The sequence below is a fragment of the Cygnus olor genome, chromosome 3, assembly GCF_009769625.2.
Source record: "Cygnus olor isolate bCygOlo1 chromosome 3, bCygOlo1.pri.v2, whole genome shotgun sequence".
In the NCBI taxonomy this organism is placed as follows: Eukaryota; Metazoa; Chordata; class Aves; order Anseriformes; family Anatidae; genus Cygnus; species Cygnus olor.
The window spans coordinates 42,658,330-42,681,830 of NC_049171.1; the positions used below are offsets into that span (position 1 = coordinate 42,658,330).

General features: G+C 37.3%; 1 protein-coding gene across 1 annotated transcript in view; it reads right to left on the minus strand.

Moving 5' to 3' along the window:
• Positions 1-1,197: 1,197 nt before the first annotated feature.
• The window catches only part of MMS22L (MMS22 like, DNA repair protein), a 96,571-nt gene continuing 74,267 nt past the window's right edge, over positions 1,198-23,501 (minus strand). The window contains 9 exon segments of the mRNA XM_040552794.1: positions 1,198-2,694; positions 4,104-4,271; positions 5,400-5,496; positions 6,910-7,076; positions 9,249-9,460; positions 17,110-17,279; positions 19,569-19,728; positions 19,881-20,023; positions 20,773-20,915. Of these exon segments, the coding sequence (XP_040408728.1) occupies positions 2,613-2,694; positions 4,104-4,271; positions 5,400-5,496; positions 6,910-7,076; positions 9,249-9,460; positions 17,110-17,279; positions 19,569-19,728; positions 19,881-20,023; positions 20,773-20,915 (1,342 nt within the window). The 3' untranslated portion in view covers positions 1,198-2,612.

Genomic DNA, 23,501 nt, shown 5'->3' on the forward strand with positions numbered 1-23,501 from the left:
GCCTCTGCTTTGACACTTTTCCTGTTCCGCATATAAGATCCAATGCAGATGCCCCAGAAGATGGCCACCCATTTCACAAATGACCATGGGGATGAATCTTTGGTGAAGGGAGAAGAAAGCAAGCTCAGCAAGGGCTGAGTTCCTTTCCTCTGAGTGAGGCTAAGGATACTGCAGGCTTACCAGCAGGTGGAAGTCTTTTGTTCACAGCCCCTTTACCTGATTTGCAGCAAAGCTCTGTCCTGCGGCTCATTAAGCAAAGTAAAGAGGCAGCCTTTGTGCCTACATGCAGATGACCTGCTCATGTCAGTAGTAGCAACCAGCATAGAAGCTTTCCAGGATTTCCTGCTCTAGCTTAAGCAGTTCCATATGTACAAGGGAGGTCGGCATTTTTACTGTTTTTAAACCAAACTGCACGGAAAATAATATAGAAAGGTTTACTCTACTTCAGACACTAAACATTATTTAACCTTTATACAGACAGCATCTAATAAGACACACAAAACAATCACTGTCTAACATATTGTCTAAGATAATACATAACTTGTTTAGGTTTGCGGTGGTTATCAGCCATTTTTTAATACTGTACTTAAATTTAGCACTTTCTTCTATTTTCTAACTAATTTGGACTGCTGTTTTGGTGTATACTTGGTAAGTCAGTCTAGAGTAATACTCTGCAAGCCTTCATCTCATTAATATTATCAAAACTGTCAGTCACATCTGCAAATGTCCATACCCAATAATTAGACCAAACCAGAATGCCCATTTGGCAGTGGTTGATGAATATAATGCAAAATGCTTTATTTCTGTTCACATTAACTTTCTGACAGAGAAGAATGATCATTTCCAAACTGTTTAAATCAGTTTCTTATGCACTGATCTGTTAACATTTGCACAAAGCTCTGTTGCTTTTTCAGAAACTTCCAACCACTACAGCTAGTATTAAATGTGTCTTTAACAGTCTGCTAAACACATCATTAAATCATTTGTTGTATCTGCTCCATCCTTTACAGGTTCAAGGTTTTACTTTCAGGAAGTAATACTACAGTCAGACATCTGTTCTGTAATCTGGGTGCTAGGACTCAAATTTTGAAGAGACATCTCTATTAATCTTACTCGGAAAACTTATTTATTTTTTAAAAGCTTTTTAGAAGTACAGTTCTCTTGAGATGAATAAAACTCCTCCCAGGCAGAGAAGCTTACAAGAAGCTACAATGCAAGTTCAATAAGTCACTTTCATAATGAAAAGAACCTTCATGTTCTGCACTATTAAGTAGCCTAAAGAGGCTTTTAGTTATTGCATTATCTGAAGTAACGATAGCTGATTTAGGGAAAAAGATTATCTATTCGGACTTGATAAAATTACCATGTAAAAATTACCAAGTAAAGCCGCTCTGACCAAGATATTTTTTTTTGGTGGCATTTTTGAGACGCAAAAATAATCTTTCCTTCCCATTAATATCATAAAGTTAAAATCTGAATAACGTTAAAACGAAGCAGCCTGTTCACCAGTGCTGCCATTAGGGGAAAACTTACTATTCCTAGAGTCCAGTAAGTGGTTGCAAAAATATGGGTTACTGTGGGAAGTGAAAAATTTGAATTCCATAGGCATTAATGGAAGTTTCCTGAGAACTTTGGAAAAAATTTAGAAAAAGTTAGAGCTAGAGTCATTCTGGAAAGCCCCAAAAGATAATCCAAAATACAGCAAAATACTTGATAAATCCAGCTTTCTAGGCAGACAGAAGTAACTGCTAGTGTATTTATTTTAAATGAAATAAATTTCCCAAATGAGCATTTCCTTCAGAGGTCTACTGTCCTCTTTCTCTTTTCTCACACTATTTACACCAATTGTAAGTTAAATGTGTAATTAACAGTGTCATGATGAATAAAAAACAACATGGGATCCCTGTAAATTCTGGGTTAATTTTAAAACAGTGCTGAAAAGGAAGAGGTCAGGAAATCTGAGCCTATGTTTTCTTATTTTACCCACAAACACAACAGTCGAGATTTTACACTGGAAACTGAAAAACTTTAATGTTTTAATACAGGTGGAAGGTTAAGACAGCTATATACATTTTGTGCAACATATATACAAGACCTTTCTTAATATATACCATACTGGCCCAACTACTGGTGAATGCACTGCATTCAAAAAGCTCAGTACTACAGATAAGTTTTTCTCATTCTCCTAACATAATAAATTAGAAGTTACAAAGCTACAATTTTCTTAAGAATATACTGAATGAGGTTTTCAAAAGGACAGTGTTAAGAGGGTCAGGTCTCAATGTGAATTGGGTTTTATGTAATTACTTTGATTTAATTTTTTTTTTAAATCCTGCCTTGTATGTTGCAATACAGGCTCTGCTCATGTAGACATTTGGACATGTAATAAAATTGCCATACCTCTTAATCACCATTCAGCAGATATTCAGAGTTACTCTTCAGATGCATGACAATATTCAAATACCATAGAAATCATTAAAATTAATACATAACTTGGAAAAAAAAAGATAAATGGATTGCAGTTGTAAAGATAAAAACTTGGCTAGTATGTTATACAGAGCAGTTCTAGGTATCAGCATTGTCAGAGGAAAGGATCAATCACCAGCATACTGCTAACCTGTCTCATTTTCCAGTTTTTGTATCTCATTTTGTCCGGCCTCTGAGAGGTAAGATAAGAGTCTTTTATAGGCTTCTCTGTTGAAAAACAAAAAAAAAAGTGATGGGTTAGTTAGAAGTTTCACACATCTGAGGAGTAAAAGCACAGAATTTCCAAACACATTGGGATATGAACCCACAATAACTTTTTCTTTCCCTATTTATCCACAGCTTTGTTTGCTGTGAATTTTTAGCATGGCCGGGTTGGAGGAAGAATGAGGGTTGCATAATTTACAGCTATAAGTGTTGTGAAGATGCTTAGAAGTCTCTTTCCGTAGGGAGCTGCTGTGAAATAGATTTTTGTTTTATTTTAAAACATGGAGTTAAACAGGGCTTAGAGGAGATCTGCACTGAGACTTCACCATGTTCGCTATCTGATTTCTGCACAGGAAATCTCTCTGTGACTCACGCTACAGGTACAGTGATGTGAGATACTAGACTGCCAAGCTAATGAAAAGCGAATAATACAATTATAAATGAATTAAATATTTTTCATTGCATGGCCAATGTATACTTTTTGAATAACCTTTACCATCCCATGAATTTCATTCTTAAACGACTGCTTTTTGTTTGTTTTTAAATAACCCGGGCCCTGCCAAAGCGTACATCAAAACTTCTCCAGGCTGAGGTGTGACAAGGATCAACCCTTTGAGGGGTACCAGTATGTGTAACCAGACACTGAGGCCAGTCCCTGGCCTTGACCCACTAGAGCCTGCATTCCAGTTAGGAGATCTAATGGAAGGAGCCCTTTTGGCTTAGGTGCAGAGCTGCCTTGATTTTTGTAGCAACATTTATATGGTTGCTGAAAGTTCACTGCTGCATCTGCACCAACAGAAGCCACCATCAGTGCTGAGTTGCTCACCTCGTGCCATTTCCTCCTAAGGCTAGATGGATTCACATGTCAAATATTTCTGTCCTGAGTTCTCAGGGGGGCAAATGGAGAAAGTATGATTCTGCTGTGCCTGTCGGAGAGGAGGCCAGCCTTTTCTGAACACCCACAACTCTCAGAAGTTTATATTATGAGAGAACTCTTAAAATTCAGCCATGGATATTTCTTTCCAAGCATCTGAGATCATATCTGATTATACTATAATTTTACTTTTAAGCCATAAAGTTATCTAACACAGGGACTTACAGGATAATTCATTGGGGCAGGAATTCTTCTTCACTGCATGCTTTATAACACAGAGTGTAGTGAACAGAGGCAGTCTGGCCTCTCTGAAATTCTGTGGGGGTCTGTAGCCCTAGTGTCAAAATATCTCTGAAAATACTTAGCAAATATAGATGGCTTAAAACCATGAAAGGCATGAGCAAAGGAGATTTTGTTTGAACACTCGTAAAAATCACTCAGTTTTTAGTATGTGTACTGCTGTCTAACATTGCTTTATTTCAAGAGAATATACCCCTACTATTCACTATCAAAAAGCAGTATTAAATAAAAAACAAACCTTTGTGCAGCATTTCTTCCAAGACCTTGTTTGTGCTCTGAATCCTTCAGAGCCTGTGTCATTGTGGGAATGAGGCTGGTAACTAAAGTCTCATCCAAGACTGCCACTGCTTCTAATATGCTGTAAACCCGGTGATCATACACTGCAGTGTAGTCCTGGATAAACTGCCTGAGGGGGACACAGAGGCATTTAATGCAAGGTCAAAACTAGATGCAGAGAACATGCCAAGAACAACTGAAGAGTCTAATCAGAACAAGCAATCTGGCTGCATGGAAATTTTCCTATTGTTACACTGAAATACTCTACACGGAATACCTTCTCCAAACAGAGCCATGCTTTTGAAGGCTAATGCTGAGGAAAAAAAACACACATTTATTTTCAAGCAAATTGTCAGATTCTGCTGCTGTTTCGCCAGGGCTGACTTCTTCCAGAGCACCTTACTTTGTAATGCAGCTGTCTGAATGGAAAACTAAAAGATGTATTTATTATTTAACAACAACGAAAAGAAGTCCATTAAGACAAGGCATCTAGATTCAAATCTGGAGAAACAACGTAAGCATTTCTTTGTAAAGTTCCACTGGATCTTAAGCAGGGTGGAAGCATTACCCATTTGTCTTCCTGAGGGCTTGAGGTCTTTAAAGAGCACAGATTGCATTTGAATGAGAAGTTACACCACTGAAGTGAAACACCTCAAAGTGTTTACACACCGAATTCAGAGGATCTCTCTGGAGCTTTCGTCTAGACATAACCCAACACAGCACCAATGTTCAGGTTTGCAAAAGGTCTTTGGGTCTTAGCTCATGTATTTCCTCTACTGTATCCGCATGAGGAACAGGAGGGTACAGGATGTTGGAGAGGTATGGAATAAGTATAATTGACATTAAAATAACTTATTATTTACTCATCATAGAAATTAATAAAAAAACAAGCAAAACTTGTTCTATGAGGATTTGATCTCCATTATACACAATTCAAATTAAGCATGCACAGCACCTTACACTCAGCATCACCATTCATGAGGAGATTTTCCCCTTAGAGCAGCAGTGTACCCTCTCTACTGTAGTCCTTTGAAAACAGTACCTAATCCACGAAAAACACAGATATGTTTCTCTATATTTTTGCTCTGGCTTTTTGGCCAAGCTACGTTTAAAACCAGTGCCAAAAGTACCATAATTTAAGTGCCATAAACAAGAGACAATGTGGTATGTTAAAGATAATTAGTTATTTAAAAAAAACCTGTTTGCTGTCAATTGGATTGCAGTAGATTCACTGCCAATTGGCATATTTTCTAGTTACCTAAATACAGAAGTCAGCTGGGTGGCATGTTCTCCTCCTGACCCCGCTTGGCAGCCTTCTACCATGCACTGCACAATGTCTGTGGATGTTTTTTTAACTGTTAAAAAAAAAAAATCACAAGATTCACACAGAGCTCTTGAACTGACCATCTGGAGAATGTCTTTAATGAAGATTACAATTTTTAAATGAGGAAAAAAATGGTTTTTATCTTACTTTGATACAAGTGAAATGACTTAGAGCAGTTAGTTAGATTGGCTATAAAGAACAGAATGAATCACAGATTTATGTGAAAGTCCTATTTTCACCACCATTATCCTTTAAACATACAGATTTTTAAGTACAATATTGTCTCTAAGTCAGGGCAGAGACACACACTTAGTGGAAATAGGGATTTTATTTAAATTTAAGTTTTGTTTGTATTTTTCAATCATTCTTATTTGCATTGAAGAGCAGTCATGGCATTATATCCTGCCCAGAGCTATACAGATCTACTCCTTACGTTCAGTGGTGGGTATTGTTCTGAATTCCACCCGTTTTTCTTTTTTCAGACAACAACAACAAAAATCACTAGTTTCTTCCATTTATTTTTTTCCAAATATTCAAGTTGCAGGATACAGCTCCTCCTTTGTAACAGTGGAACTGAGCTGCAACTACTTCTCTACAAGGGCATGGTGGAGTCCTGTCTAGACTGGCAGTGTGTTGATGGCTACAGCAGCACGGGACATTCAGCTCACTCTACCCCACAACACACTGCAAAGTGGGTACTTTCAGCTTCAGACAGGTATGGCTACGATGGCAGAAGTGGGGATAAAGGTGTGTGCTAATTCAGCTAACTCGAGCATATCTTGTCCTTGAAACTTTCACAGAACAGAATCAAAAATTGCTTTATTAGCCAAAATTCCCTGGAGAAGTCAGAGGTGAATCCCCACTTTGCTTAATACCTCTACTGGCAGCAAGGAGTGGAAACTGTTGGCACATTCACATTCATTGTACAACTGTGGGGTGAACACAGTACTTCATTTTTTAAGAAGCTAAAAATAAAGTTATCACTACCAACCAGAAAGTGCTGAAAGAAAAGGAGACTCAAAGATCCCTTCATAAATGAATTAAAGGTAGCGGGTTGGTTTCCAATGCCTCTATGTGGAGAACATGCACTAGACTTATTTGGGCTAAAAGCTTTAGGTGCAAGAAAACTTCCAGAGCTACCAAGTCTGGGAGAAATGAGGTGGGAAGTATGGGAGAAAGGAAATGCTCTTCAGATTCCTGACAAGCTGATCATGAGTTCATCAGAGAACAGCACGTGACTCTGAGAAAAGAACTCCTGTCTTGGAGACAGAAGTCCCAGCCTACTTAATGACCAGCCAAAGCTTGTCCAGTTTATCTGGCTAATGCACCTCATTCTCCTCATCTAAAAGCCATGGAAAACTTGCACATTGAGATGAAGGATGCTCAGCAGTATAAAAGTCTTACAGGTGTACAGAGATGTATTGAAAGCAAACAAGGGGCTCACCTTGTAGCTCATTAACCAGCACCAAGCATTTCAACACAGCTGGGAGAACCAAGCCGATGTCACACAGTGCAGTGGTCTGCGTTCGCTGAAGCACCTCAAGAATGAAAGCAAGAACTGAGGCCAAGCGAGGAGGCGGAGCACTGCCTTTGAACTGCATGTAGTTTTCACTGGGAAGACAAAGCAAACCAAAACATAGTCTGAGTTGTTTTATTTTTTTTCATTCAATGTAAGCACCACGCACTTGAAAATAACATTGTGATATTTCAGCGGAAGGCCTGTTACATAGATTTCTATCTTTATCTAGGCTCAGCTAATGGCTTCTATTTATCTTAGTCTTAGAAATGGCTCCCAATTTATCAGAGGACAGTGATGCCTTTTGACTCTTCTGTTGAGCGATGTAAAAAATAGCAATCATAATTATAGTTAAAAAGCCAAGTGTGACTATAAAAGTTAAAGCTGCGTAAAATAACTGAATAAAAGCAGGATTCAAAATAACATCCAAAATATAGCTGTTGTTCAACTACTTTGTTTAGCTTTATGTGCTATTGTCAGTTCACAATTCAACTTGTGGTAACAGCTCCGCTGTTATACTGGTACTGTTACTTCTCTCAACGGTATGTTGAAACAGAACCATCTCTGCTTTTGTTCCGTCAGAGTTAACATAATCATCTCCAGTACAAAACTGGTCACAAAAATAAAAGGTAACTTTTATTGTCTGCAATAAGAGCAAATTTTGACATTGCTGACATTGACTGTCCCAATTTTAATGACTTTCTTAATTTTTACTTTTTTAAAAAATATATTCTTCCAAAAAAGTGGTGCAAGATTGAACTACTGTTGATTTGACATTACAAATGACTTTACTGGAAACTGAAGACAATGACTGTTACCTTGGAACATCCAGGAGAGAAGGGTGCAGGTAAATAGAACACAACATTTATTCATCAGTTAACAAGAGCACTCCCAGAACCTTCAAAATAACTTTTCAGATATTTAATAGTAATTACCCTTAGCTACCCAAACTAGCAAATTTGTCTGCTGAGCAATGCATCAATTAAAAACCGTTATCCTTGTTAAAAAAAATATAAGGCACACTTATACAAATTTACACTTTCAAATAAAACTGACTTTAAAAGATCTGAATATTTGAATGCACATTGACATAACTCAGAAAATAAAAATTGTAACACTTCTATATCCTTTGCATCATGTGGTCTTAGGTTAGTATCTCTGAAATCTCCTGTCCCATTAACTTACTATGAAAATTGCAGACTAATTTTTGGGGGTGGGTAGGTATACTCTTCCACTCAAATGATTCTCTGACCTGGATAATACACTCTGGTTCAATTTCCTCTGTGCAGCAGCAAGATATTCATTAGCTTTCGTATGGCAAAAAGGCTAATGAACTTTGTATGTATTTATGTGTAGACCTAGTGACTGCCTCCTGACCACCCAACAGTTTATAAATCAGGCTGCTGTTCGGTTCTAAGATATTCCTCCCAGATCACTAAGAAATGTTTCATGTCTTACAAGTCACCAAGTGCCATTACACTTTCAGAACTTTCCTTCCACTATCAATCTTAAAATTCACACATGCATGCACACATTCACAAATAACTTTGAGATGACAAAGTTTGAGTATTCATAAGTTCAAAAAAAAATGTCAGAAGACTGTGAAATCTTAATTCACTCCCTTAATATGTGATAATACAGGCTTTACTTACAACATTGCCTACCATATTTACCTACAATCAACACCAATATTCTTTTAATCAACGTGTATACACACGCTTTAACAAAGAAAAATAGAGTTACCTCAGATAAAAGCAATCATTTTATATTTGAGGGGAGTTAATTTTTTTCCCAATGTGAAGAAAACATACAGACTGTATCTCTACATCTCCGTCTTCCCACAGCCCAAAATCTCTATTTCCCCTGGGCAGCTGGCACATCTATGTATATCCTGACACTCACAAGAGCACCTCGTCCTCCCATGCACAGGCCGCTGTGACAACTGACTCTGTGACCCTAGATACAGTCCGAGATGCAACCATACGATGAGGTGTATTGGAGTGCAATGTTTTTGGAAACATACTTGCTTTTCATGTGGCCATATGCGATATTTTTTTATTATAGTCTAGGACCTCCATCCTCAGTGACTCCCTCACCGGCTTCCAAATCTTCTCAGTTTTACCTTGCTGCTCTATATGCTTTGTCCTTCCTTGGCTCCCTACCCAGCATAACTATCAGTTATTGAGAAAATAACAGTGACATTTCCTTTCTCATTAGCTGTTTGTGAAATCTGAATAAATGACACTTTGTTCTTCGCTGGTCCTTACTTTATGACATGCAGAGTGGTCTTCCGTAGACGGAGCATCTGGGGGACTGTAATGGAGCTGCATAAAGCAGTCAACAAAGGATGCTGTCCAACTCCAAGTGCAGTTGGTGAAGAAGGGAGAAATCGTCCAAAATAATGCTGAATAATGCTCCCAAGCAGTTGATTTAAATAGGCTCCCTGAGTTTGGGACTGACAACATATAAAGGATAGGCCCTGTGAAAGAAAGAGAAAGAAATTGAGTAAGTCTAACTGCTACCGAGCAAGTCCAACAACAGAAAGGTAAATACTCCTTACACACTGCATGTAAATTACCGCTGTACACATAACTACTGCATGACAAGTAAATATCAGCAACTTGCTACACCTATGATGGTCTATGGATAGTCTAAGTCAATGGTCTATGTCTATATCTATATCTATCTAGATATCTATCTATATAGATTATATATAGATAGATCTATATCTAGATATATATATATAGATATCTATATATATATATATCGATCTATCTATATATCGATCTATCTATATATATCTATCTATATATATCTATATATAGATATATCTATATCTATATAGATATGTCTATATCTAATCTAAGTCTATGGATGGTCTAAGTCAAGTCACAGCTTACAAAGGAGAGAAAGTCTTTTACTGGACTAACTAATACACTTGGAAGATGATCTTTGGGGCATACAATCTTCCTTTCAAATCTGAAATAAAACCTTGGCATTTCAGACCTGAGAAAGGTTTTCTGTGTCCAAAAGCTCCTCATTTCTTTTTCAACTACGTGTGTGGTCTAATGAAGATAGAATAGCAGTCTGACAAGAAAAAAATTTGCTGATAGCATGAACAAGTTAGAGTAAATTAGGCACCATTTGTAAGGGATATAAAGATTTTTTTTAATCTGTTTACAGTAAGGCTAAAACTGGTATGACTTATCCAATATAAGCTATATTGATGCCAGAGAAAGATCTATAATGAAAGTATGTGCTGTCTAGGCAAGTTTCTATGTGAACATTACCCATAGTTATACAACATATACGTTTCACCTGTGGGAAGGGAATATCTCTCTTATTTGTAAAAGTTTATGTGAGATAAAGTTAAGAATTCACTTCCCATTCTTTTGGTTACTGAAAGGAAGAAGAATGAATCACTAAGGGGAAAAAAAAAGCCCAATTGTCTCCTATCACAGGGGTCACAGTAAGGAGTACAAATAGAAGTCTCTTCAGAATTCAGTTTTCGCAATAGTTTTGTCCAACAGGAACAATGACATAAAAGAAGTTCAAGCACAGAGATCCCTAGACAGCAACTTCAACAGTACTTCAAGCTTCCATTAGCACTACAGTCCATATGTTTGCAATCCAGACTCCAATTTTGGTAGGATATCTGCCTGAATATTGACGGTTATTCATACATTAAGGTATAAAATTCAGAAATACTTGAAAGCTGCTTTTGTTCATCAGCTACTGACAAAGAGCATTTCCCGTTGCTTTTTGCAGAAGAGCTCCCTCCCCAAAAGATTTTGGTCTATAGCTGTCCACATGAACATAACAAAACAACTCTTTCAGCAAAAAAAAAGCAGGTTGAGACATAACTGAGAGTCTTTTTGGCACTTTCGTGAAATGGGGAGTTCCAGATTTTGGTTCCATAGTATGCAAATACAAGAAACATTGGATCTTAAGAAATGAGATGCTTGAAGACCTGCCTCAAGATTTGCTGCAGGCAGCCCTGCTGAACACAGACACGTTTGTCAGGGGTTGAACTTCACATGCGTCTGGAACTCCCTAGGAATTTTGTTGTATCCCAATGATAAAAACCATATTCCCTGAACCAGAACTTTGATTAGCAGTTCAGATTGTCTCAGTGTTTTGCTTACACAGAGCAAAATTTTGTAGTAAAACGCAGCTGCTGCTATATCAGAATTCTTAAAAACACACTGCTTGGCAAGCAGAAGGCTCCGAAAGACTGCTGTAGGTCATTTACTTTGTAAGCTTGAGTGTTTGGTGTTCTCAATTAGACATTGCAGCAAGCATATAGAAGAGCCGCCTGTCCTTTCTCCAGCACAAAAAGAAAAATATTCCGTAATCCCACAACCAGAGCTGGCACTCTTAAGTCTCTAGACTATTTCAACACCACAAAAAACATGTGAGAAGGTGTATTAATCTATCTGATAAAAGGGTCACAAAAGAACAACATAACACTCCTGTAACAGTTTCACTTGAAGATGGATCAACAAGTCTAGCCTGATCATTCATAAGAGCACTTTATTTTTAAGCTGAAGCAAACTGATTCTGAATTTTTAAGTGTGGGATGGGGACAGAAGTAATCTGAAAAAGTAGGAAAGAATTAAATTTATAAACAACACCCTGTCACGAGCATTACTGAGAGAGAAGTCTTGTTTGCTGGGGTGGGGAAGGACAGAAGTCATGAAAGATTTTTCTTCTTCAGTTATCTGATGAGGATAGAGACTGCCCTTGATACCCAATAAGGAAGCCTGCTAGTTTAAGTAGTGTTTAAAAGCATGGAAAACCTATTTGTTCTGTAGGTTCCTTTTTGGTGGGTCAGGCAGAGATGGCGCCTCTCAAAAAAACATAATTTTTAAAACCACACAGCAATACCAAAATCTCTTCTCAGTAAGGAGGATCCTCACCTTTTTTTCTTACTTCAGAACGGAATTTACAAGTTCAGCACTAAAGGCTTCCAAGATCCTAATTCTCTTTTCCAAATGGGAACAGCAAGGAAAAATCACCTTCCATTTTGCAGGTAGCCAGAATAACACCCACAAAACAAAACTAAACAAAAAGACTTCTATAAGCTAAACAAATCCATGAATCAGTCTCTACACATGAAGGGAATGCCTACAGTATCAAAGCTCTTCAGGCAAGAATCAGACTTTTAGGCACCAACACTTCTGTTGTTCCCTGAAAATTTCCAGAGATGAACTTGGTGTTCTCTTTCAGACACGAAGGCCCACTGACTTTAGCTCAGTACTGTGTTATTTATTTTGGGACCCTCCTTTTTCTTTCAAAGTGTGGAAAGCAGCAGACCCGTACAAGGTTGGACAACATCATAGTCCAAGTAGCACAAGGGATAAATTACCAACATTGCATGGTAGCTGCGAACCTGAGTACAACGGCAAAATACCCTAGGCAGTGCTGGCCAAGGATGTGATTACAAGGAAATCACATAGTACTTTCTTCTTTTACATCCTACCAGTAATTAACAGAGATGAAGGAAGCTGCGAACAGTAGCTTCCTTCTGACAGAGAAAAGAAACACATGCTACTGGACTGAGATCCTGGACCAGAGATCTGAAATCAATCACACCAGACTCCTAGGACAATCCCTACAAAGAAGATGGACATTAAAGAGTTGAGAGCACTGCCTTTTATTATTATTATTATTAACTGTGTTCTTTAGCCATCTACTGAGGTTAAAAAGAATATTAAAAAAAACCACCAAAAAACAAAGACATTTTAAGAGGAGCAGAGCATGACAACATCTGCTCCTCTTTTTAACAGAAAGGCAACCGGTTCCTGTGCGTGTTCACTGCAGGAACCTTTTGTGGCCAGAGCTGCCTCTCTTCTGATTTATCCATATATCTGTAAATCACCTGTGGAGAGTGAAGAACCGATTAATATGGATTACTGGAACTATTCACTGCAGAAATGCCAAGCTACCTAATGATGACTTATAATATCAGTCCTGCTGTTGGAATAAATCTGCTGCTCACCAATTAATGTTGTACAATTCCTATTAAACACATACTATAATTCACAAAACGTATTAATAAGCTTGCTCAAATACTGGACCACAGATGTGTCTTGCAGCAGGGCTTTTAAGGTCTGGTCTCTGACAAATGCTGAGCCTGCACAGGCCCATTAAAATTACTGGAAAATGTATGTGCCAAGCACTACTTAAAATGAAGATCTTTCACCACTCTCCTGTATTTAGATAGAAATAAACCATTTTCTGTATTTGGACAGGATAAACATTGATAAATCAAGAAGGGTATCTCATCTATCCCATTATTATATACATTATGCTTATTCCATGCACCGCACCGTAGTCTTCAAGATGAATTTGAACTACTGTTTATTCGCTGAAGTTCTGTACACTGCTTCAGTTCTTTCCCGTATTACTGGTAAACATCTATCAAAATTCCTCCAAACTACTCTCCAAGAAATCCATCACAGAGCAATCTCAACTGGTTGGTAATTTCTTGTAGTAGGTTTCAACGATCCACTATCACACAAATCAGCTACTTTTTATTTTATTTTTTTAAATAGACAAAATACCAAATGTTAGGTTTTACACGCATCATTATCACGTAAACAGCCCCGTAAAATTATAAAAAAGTTGCTCATTCTTGTTGTTCATGAAATCTTCCATTCAAACAACTACAAAAACAGCTTTGATATTATATCCCAACCTGGTCTAGTGGAAGGTGTCCCTGCCCATGGCAGGGGGGTTGGAACTAGATGATCTTTAAGGTCCCTTCCAACCCAAACCATTCTGTGGTTCTATGAAAATCTTTCCTAGGTCATCAAATATTATCAAAATAGATGATGCACAATGAAAGAAATAATATCCATATGGTAAGTAACTCTTTGGGCAAGAAAAAAATACCAGTTTAAGAGTTGCAAAGCAATTTTAGAGCTAAGCTATTTTGATAATGCAGCATCAGTGAGCAAGTTTGAAGGAAAGTTCCTGGTAAGTTCAAAGTGTAGTGGAGAACAGACCAGTGGCACAATAACTACTAAAAGCACAGCCGTACAGCCAAAATTTATATATGCAGGAAACACAAACAAAACCAAATACAGTCAGTCTGAATTGAGGAGAGAGAAACGCAATGTCAAGTCTTAATTAGTGCATTTGACAATTTGTGTTTGTGTAAAATTACACAAAGACTGTAAATTTGAATAAAAATAAAACTGTAGGGTTTTATGGGAGGGAGTGACAGAGGGTGGGATACAGTCAGTTTTGATGAATAGAGATGGTAGTAATAAACCGTTACAACTATGCTGTGAGGAAATCATAGCATCAGAATATCCGAGTTGGAAGGGACCCACAAGGATCACCAAGTCCAACTCCTGGGTCCCAGGAGCTTAAGGTCCTAGGAAATAAGATGGAACTTAATATTTCATCCTAAAAGATACAAAATTGGCCTCTGCTATTACAGAGTGATAAGCAGATGTGATGGTCTTTCTTAGTGACAAGATCATCCTTGTTTTTAATCCCGCTGTCCAAGTTGTTTTGCCAGTTGCATTACCATTACGTAGGGTATGTGATGTTTTGGGGAATTTTATTTATTTGTATTCAGTCCCAAAATTCTAAAGCATTTCATAAAACCGGTGCATCAATGAATGTCTGAAATTAACTACCTGCTACAAAGACTGATTTCAAATCCTTTTCAAAACCTACGTAAAAGATCAAATAAATCACCGTATGATTAGTTATTGAAAACTTTGGGAAGTATCACTGTTTGCAAACTGATACATTTTCTGAGATCTGAATTGTGTTTTTTTTTTTTTTTTTAAATTTGTTTTCTCCCAACAAAGGAGGCAGAGACCACACTGAAGGCGCTGAAGAAGGAGAATTCAGGACAAGAAGAAAAGATTGAAATGGAACCTCGAACTTTTCAGAAAACTGCGGAGGGGGGTGGGGGGGAACTCTGATTAGCAATGCTACATAAGAGCTTTTATGTTTTGATGATGTATAAAGAATTTGCATGTATAAAAAGTTATTTTGTATGGTCTCCAAATTCGTGTTTCTTTATTTTCATGTAACTGGCCAAGGATTAAGTTGTAAGCCAGGATATTAACAGGGACAGATCTATGGAACATCGTTTGTCTATTAGTAGGGAGAACTAGGGCTCCTGCACTAGAATATCGCTGTTCCACCCCCCTGAATGGGCACCAGACACAGGGCAGCCTCCCAAGGAGAGGCTGATTACTTATTTCACCAGCAGCCTAAGTTAATCAAGATGGGGTTACGCCCAGAGGATGCAGTTTCTCTGTCTTTCCTCCTACTGTAGTTACATGCTTTCCCTTCCACATATACTATTTTATCACTTTTCTGATTTGCCTGACTTATTTATTTATTTATGCGGGGCTAGTTACCAATTGTATCAGCTCACACATTTCAGCAAAATCATTAAGCAAATTAAATGGGAATGCACATGGGGTGAAAGGGAAGAAATTCATCCTCAAGCCAACTTGGCTTAAGCCAACTGTGAAACAATTACTTGAGAAGTCAGAGTCCCTAGTATCCATTTGATCTCAAAGGAGCTCAGAAGCATCCCTAAGAGAATCAGTTTTGGAACTGATATTGAAATATTTTCCATTTTGAGTTGACTCTAAGTTGGCATTTTTCCACTTTCCCAAACAAAGGGGAAGGAAATACTTCTGAATTAATGAAGAGGTTTGTAGCATTTAAAATGCTGGAACCTTGTAAATACAAACAAATAATAAAATGTAAAAGTTCTATATTGAAATAGGAAAAATAAGTCTTCTCCTCTTTGTCTTCTCTCCCCAAGTCTTTATCAAATTAAAAAATTGCTAGTATTCTAGAAACAGCATTATCTAAAATAAACTACTGAGTCAATAAGATCATCTAGCTTAGCCTGAATGCACATGGACTAAGCAGCAGATTGCTGAAGAGTCCCACAGTGAGGTCAGAAAGTCAGAGACCGGCAGAGAAAACAGGAAACAAAGGTCCACAACACTTGGACTTCAAAACCAACTTGAGTGGCTTCATCTTAAAACTACATCCGTATGTGCAGACTACAGAGAAAGAGTGCTCTCTGACTAAAACACTAAATTAGCAAGCAGACAGTCACACTCTGTAGTAATATCAGTGTCCAGATGGTCCTACATGTATATAGCTTCTGAAAATACCTACAGAGCAGCAAAGCAAGTCATAATCTGCACATCATTATATAATCATTTCATTTCCATATGACAGGCCATCAATCACAATGCAACTTTGGAAAGAAGGAATAAATCCAAGGGATGTTTACAGTGTCACCACTATATTATTTCACAATACGATCCGGTATGTAATCAGTTAAAACTACAATCAAAATGAAGATTAGGAGTGAAGGGAAAAAACAAGCAAAAAAGTTGCAAGGATTACAAGGTAAAATATACCAACTTATTTATTTTAAAAATACCACCTTTTCCTCACCCATAGGAATTAATCTCTTTCTACAGCATCACCAAGCCTTGCAGAGTTTCAAGAGTGATAGGTAAGCTGAGGGGAGAATGAGACGAGTAACAGGACACGAAGCTTTACACATGTAAGCACAAACAGTAGGAAAAGCATTTGATTCAGCAAAACACATCCTCAAAGTATTAAGATAAAACAGTGCCATGATATGCAGAGGCTTGTCTTTTGTTACTAAGAGCAACACAAACTACTCAGAATGGCTCATCTTTAATTATCTAGAGTTAGCAAAATCAAGGATGATTTAAAACATTTGTTTGCTCTGTCATCTCAACAAGTGTCTTGCTACATATTATGATTATTTCATCCGCTGTTTCAGAAATCTCTTACATCAGAGACAGTGCAAACAGCAGGTTGGCTAAGAGCCTCTCTATATACAGCAAGCAGACTGGCAACTCTGGAAGGTAGCACAGCGTAGCTGCATGCAATAAGAGGAAAGCCAATAGGGTGGCATTTTTCCTTCCACTTCCACAAGAAGAAAAATCTCTTGCTGCTTCTTTATATTCCGTCAATGCTTGTTCTGATTAGGGGAAAAAACAAAACAAAACAAAACAAAACAAAAAAGCACCTCTGCTGTATGAATCTTTTCCTAAAGCTACGTTTGTCTGCTGATAATAGAGTTCAGATATTTACCTGAAGATAAAGATGTAGACTTTCCTGGATGGCAGACAGCAAAGCCACAGGCAGCTCTTTGTCCTGCTGGAGCACAGAGTGGGGGAGCAGCAAGCAATCTATGATGCGGAACAGGAGTTGCTGTGCTTTGGAAGTGGCCAGTATTGGTGCCCAGTTCTTTACAAGACATCCTGTTGAAAAAGAACCAAGAAATCCCAAAGCAATTTACAATCATGAAAAAAAAAAAAAAGAAAAAAAGAGAGCCTGAAGAGGAAATGTGTTGAGTAGATAATCCAAGAGTAACAACAGCAACTGTCTCATTCCCTTAGAGACAGCCCCAAGAAAATTTTAAGTCCATTTACAATTCAGCAAAGTAGAAGTACCAAATTGTTTCAATATATTACAGGTTTCAATACAAGTGGAGCTGTTTTAGGAAAAGTACAGTAAAGCAGAAGAAAGGGCATTCTCTCACAGCCCTGCAGAAAAATTAAAAAACCTTGGTACGTAACACTACTGCAATCAGCACACGTGCTCTTACAGCACATCGACCTTACTGCGTGCATTGATCGCATTGTACAAAGAGGCAGTGCCTTTGCCTTCCATTCATATTTCTAACAATGCTGTGGCCACCTCAGCAACTACTCCCCAAATTCCATGCTAGGAAAACATTAAATAGCTTTCAAATTGTGTTTAATGTATTTCATTTGGCAGACTGAAAAGGATGAGGAGCAGCTAACTGCATTAAACCAGAAATGTCTCTCCAGATATTTGTGGGCTCTCAGTCCACAAAACAAGAGCCTCAGAGAACACCTTGTTTTCTTAACATTATCATATCACTTGCACAGCTATGAGACAGTTTTAAGAACTTGTTTTGAGTTTCAAAAAAAAAAAAAGGAAAAAAAATGTTGATGTGTAAATACCCGGACTTTGAGAAACATCTTATTACAGGTGAGATGCAATTCTTCTTGAGAAAATAACTCGTGTTAATACTCAAAATACATATGTAAAAAAATAAAGTGTCTAATTAAGCAGATTCCTATGTAGTAGTTTGCACAAACATTCTTAAGTTTATATTTAATTAGAAGCAAAAAAAATTTGCTAGGTGGAAACTACAGGAATACCCCATGAAAATATGTTTAAGACTTCAAAAATAATGAGAGATCAAAAGCAGGCTGTTACAAGATATTATTAATCTATAAAAGTCATCCATTACCATCTCTAAAAGCAACAAAAAACAACATTAATCTTGCGGAGTGAAAGAAAACACAACAATCAATCATAGAGAACGAGAATGATCACTAAACAATACTTCTAATAACGTTGTCTGAGCTTCCTCTTTTGAAAGAAACATGATCATTCTGACTAAAAGTACTCCTTCTATTATCACTGCTGTGATGTATGGGATAGTAGAAGACGCAATCTGACATGTACAGTGTCCACAAACGGCAGGTTTTTCAGATTTGTTATGAATCTGGCTTTGTCCTTATAATTTAACAAGCTCACAGAATGTGAAGAAGAGACTGAAATACACTTAAATACCTTAAAGTCTTTTTTAAACTTATTTTTTATCTAAAAAAGAAAGGACAATTTCTTGCACACAACAGCATGGTTGAAGATGAATCATTTCCTACTGCAAAGAACAGAAAGGAAAATACCAATCTAAAATTACTTTACAAGGCTCCACCCCAACAACTGGATATCTAAAAACATTTCATTTGACAGACGTCACGTACATCAAAATATGCAGCTCTTGCAATAGAAAAGTATTTTTAACGGAATTCAAATTTCATTGCATTTGATGCACGCTTTTGCATGGTGGTCATGCTTTTCACTGTACTCCTCACAATCATGATGTATATTGTGTGTGCATGCAAATCATTATCTCTGTCTTAAAGATATATAAGGCTTACTGCATTTTTAAAGATAAGTGAATCGGACGGTGGCATATTTACTCATAACAAACAGCACTCATTTTCCCATCCTATCATTGTTTCTTCATTTTATTGAAAGAATGGTAGAATTTGAGTTTTAATAAAGCACAAGTTGTATATAAGAGGAGTAATTCTAAAAGGATTCATATTACATTGCTAATTTGCTTAAGCAGACCTCTCTGTTATTATAACTCCAGTAAATATGATGTAGCATCATAAAACTGCTTCACTGACTTGTCATTGTTTCTGGTTTTGTTTAGGCAAAACAAGTGGTTTTCAGTGGCAAAAGACATGAAAATATCTTACTTTTGAAGACACGGGTTTGCAGGGATAATTTTTAAAAAATCACAAGAAGGTGAGGGTTCACAGCATCAGGATAAAAAAAGAAAATTAATGGATGAAAAATGAATATTTAACTGTAACGTCTTGGTGACTTTGCTTTTTTAAACCATTAAGATGAACAATACAAAAAACAAAGGTATTAAGTCACATTTTACTGATTTCTTATACAACTATTTCCTAACAGAGAAGAGGTTGCAAAATAATTACCTATGATCCAATATGTAAGCTGCAGACCTTCTGGAGGCCCTTTTACCTTCAGGTAAGGTTTTACATACTTTAATACATCACCTAAATACTCCATAGACTTTAGTATCATGGCAGATTTCTCAGGGAGTGTCTGAAGGGCACTGTAAGTTCTACCAACAGCCTGAGAAAACAAAAACATTGAAATAAATATAAATAAACTTACTAAGTCTCTCATGATGTTTGGGTAATTTCTTTTGCATACACAAAAAAATCTAATATATAATTTCTTTTCACTCAAGTTCTCCTATGAGCTAAGACAAAGATGTACAGTACCTTAATGAATTGGACAAGAGCATTTTTAGGGTCTTGCTTCAGAACTGATTCTTCAACATGAGCCTTTGAGAGAATGTTTTCTACTTCTGAGAGTTTAAAAATCAGTCTTGTCATTTCAGTTAGCTGTTCCTTATAGGCTTTTCCTGATTGTTACAAGAGAGCAGAAATACAGCACACAGTTATGCTTTTCTATTTACTTTAGTCACAAAATCATAAGGTGAAACATGATTTTGAAATATCTAACATACAGATTCTGCAACTGACAGCATCTTTCTAGACAAAGAATGTGTGACTAAAATAGTTATGTTTCTAAAACGGATATACAAGAATGAAGAATATTAAAGATGGACAACCAAGTCTTTCATTTTCCTGATGGTTTTCTTAGAAATCTGCAAAATGTGCATAAAGATATAGTTGCTAGAAGAGGTGTTCTACAGATAATTAGAACTGCAGAGTTTTGTAGAAGAAGTGATGAAATATTGCTCTAAGACAGCAAAATATTCAATATAAACTAGGGAAAAATTACTTGAAAATGGATTTTTTTTTCTTTCAGGGGGTTCACAGCGTGATTTCTGACTATTTACTTCAGATTTTCACTTTTTTCAGAACAGTTTCTCCATGGGGGAAAAATAGCTTGTCTCCTTGGGAGCAAGTTTTTGTTCTTTGCTTCCAAGGAAACAAGCTCTTTTATCTTTGTTTGTGATAAATTTGTCATATGCAGAGCAGGCAAACCATCAATAAATAGCACAAACAGCGTAAAGAAACACATTTTGTAATTAGGTAAAAGTAAAGGAATACAAACAAAAATACATTTTGTAATTAGCTGAAAATGTTTGCCAGTTTTGCAATATAGAATCGTTACTGCAAACATTAGGGAAATGTGAACACTTACCAACTGTTCGCTCAGCATCTGTCTTGGCCAGCATACCAGTCGGTTGATCTATGAACATTTGCAAAACGCATCGAAACCAAGAACGTACTGTCAGAGCTTCGTAGGATGTATAGCCCATCTTAGAAAAAGCTTCACACAGCTCACTGCATAGGTAGAAGAGGAATAAAACGTAAAGAGATCTAATAGAAGCATGTGAAAAGGTGACAGAGTGTTTCATTTGGCTCTGGATATATAGAAACTGTGCATATAGGCAATTAGAAATAAAGTAACAGAAAGGACAAAACAGCATTCCTTCTGTGTACTCCACAGATTTTGCTCGCCGTATCCTGAAGCCTAAGTACAGATAAAATGATAAATTCTGTAATGCCACACATAGTAACATAAAAGCATATAAACGATTGCTTTCATATGTTTGTTTTCTCTGCATAAAACAAAACAGAAGGAGAAAAATATTCACACAACGGAGAATGTCTTATTCTCTCAATGGATAATTTGACAGTGCTATCCAAACCGCTGACGTACAACGCTGAGAACAGTTTATCTGAATCAACCTGGAACTTCATATTGATGCTGCTTATGCTTCCCCAGCCTTTCATATGAAGCTAGCTCAGGTACCTCTAAGTCTACTTTATTCTAACTACATAAAGAGATGGAGAAGGTCTGCTTTAGCAAATAAAGACATGTCTTGTTAGATTTAAAAAATGAAAAGGTAAAAAGACAGCCTGGAGATGCGAAAGGAAGCTGCTAAACTTGATATATACTTAAAAATGCCTATATGTATGCATTTATGGACGTGTACACACACAAGTATATACATTCACACACACAGCAAACTTGTATGTGCTCTCAGTCGAACACCCAGCCAGGGGTCAGGCTGGAAACAATGGCACCATCAACACTCAATGCACAACCACGCTGCTCAACCTTTCAGCACTGCCAAAGTTTTACGCGCCTTACCACCATGAGTAGCTGCTGCAGTCACTTTTTCCCAAGCACATCAGCCCCACATCATTAATTCTGCAGAAACTCCTTGCTAATGGACAGCAGGTCTGTTCTGCACCCTGTTTGCAATTCCTAGCGGATGAGCTCCTCGTGTGCTTCAGGTCAGTGAGATTTCTTGAAAATAGTTAGACCTTTTTATTTGAGAGATTTCCTCCCTAGTCAGTCCTAGGTGCTTTGACTTTAATGAAAAATCCTTGTACTCTTTTCTTGATATATGTACATATAAATCTACTTATTTTCCACTGAATTTTTACTCATGCTCGCAACAGAGTCAACAAAGGTCCACATAGACCTGTGGTAGCCAAACTGGATTCTGCTTCTCACTGAACACCATTAATAAAGGTGTTTTTTTGTTTGTTTTACTGTGGTTTATATTTCTTTTTCAGATAGTTAAAGGCAAGGACAACTGTACATTTTGTATGAACATCCCTGCTGAAGTGCTACTGACAAAACAAGGAGACCAAATGCAAACAAAATATAAAATATGAAAATTAAATTCCAGTGCCAAACAAAAAAAACCACAAACACAACAAAACAGGACTACGGACTACCTATGGACTTCATGCTCTTTGCAGTAATGTGTAAACAACAACAACAAAATCCAACCCTTATGTAATCTCGATGTACACAGCTAGTCTCCATGGACCCAAAGGCTTACAAACACACTTTCTGCTGTACTCTCACTCATGTTTCTCTTGTTTGTTTGCAGGTAGGCCACTTAGGCATCTTCCTAAAACTGGAGAGGAATGTGTTCCTACTCCTTCAGAAAGGAAAGAACAGTAACTACCTGCTACAAGCATGGCAAGTAGTCCTTTTAAACCAATGGGCTCAGACACATGCTTTAAGATGCTTAAACCAGTTATAATACTATCATGTACTACACAACACTGGTTGGGAGATGAACTTCAAGCACTACTGAAAAAAGAAAAAAAAAAAACACAAAAAAACACATACCAGAGCTTGTGCACATGTTCCCAAGGGCACACAGCTTGTCCAGCAGAACTCTTGTTACCAACACTGAAGTAGCTGATATGCAGGACACAGCTTCAATCCTAAAGAGACCAGGCTGCCCTTGCAGGGTGTAACAGAATCAGCAACAAAATAATCTTTTCACTTTTTAACTGAGAATGTTTGATGTGAAAATTATCACAGCACAGTAACCATGAAGCCTTAAGATCCCAGCACTTAGATACTTTGATAACTTTTGTTCTACAACTGCCTAAGGTAAATAAGGACGTGAACTATATTCTACACACAAAAAAGTTGTCTTATTAGCATATAATAAAATGACAATGTTTAGAGAACGATACATCTGTAAAATTCTCTCAAAAGTCTTTTCTTAGGTACTCATCGCCCTTTCATAAGGCAGTCTGAGCACCTGACAGCTCTGTTGATGAAGCAGGGACATATGTTCGAGGCTCAGATCCTTCAGTTTTTACCTTGATAGGCCTTGAGGCAACTGATAGGGGAAACAGACAATTCTCCTTGAGGCTTGCCAATCACAACCCCAACAGCTTAGGGGCAAAAATAAAGCACTCTCACAGAGAGGCAAATATGTCCCCTGCTCCCAAGAGGAGCTTTTGAGAAAGGAGCAAGCAAGAGAGACTCAGAAAGAAAAAAAACGAGAGTGAGAAAGGATGAGAACATATAAAATAGAACCAGAAAGAGTAAGAATATACACACGACAGCAAAAGACAAATATCCATCATCAATGACACAATTTCTCA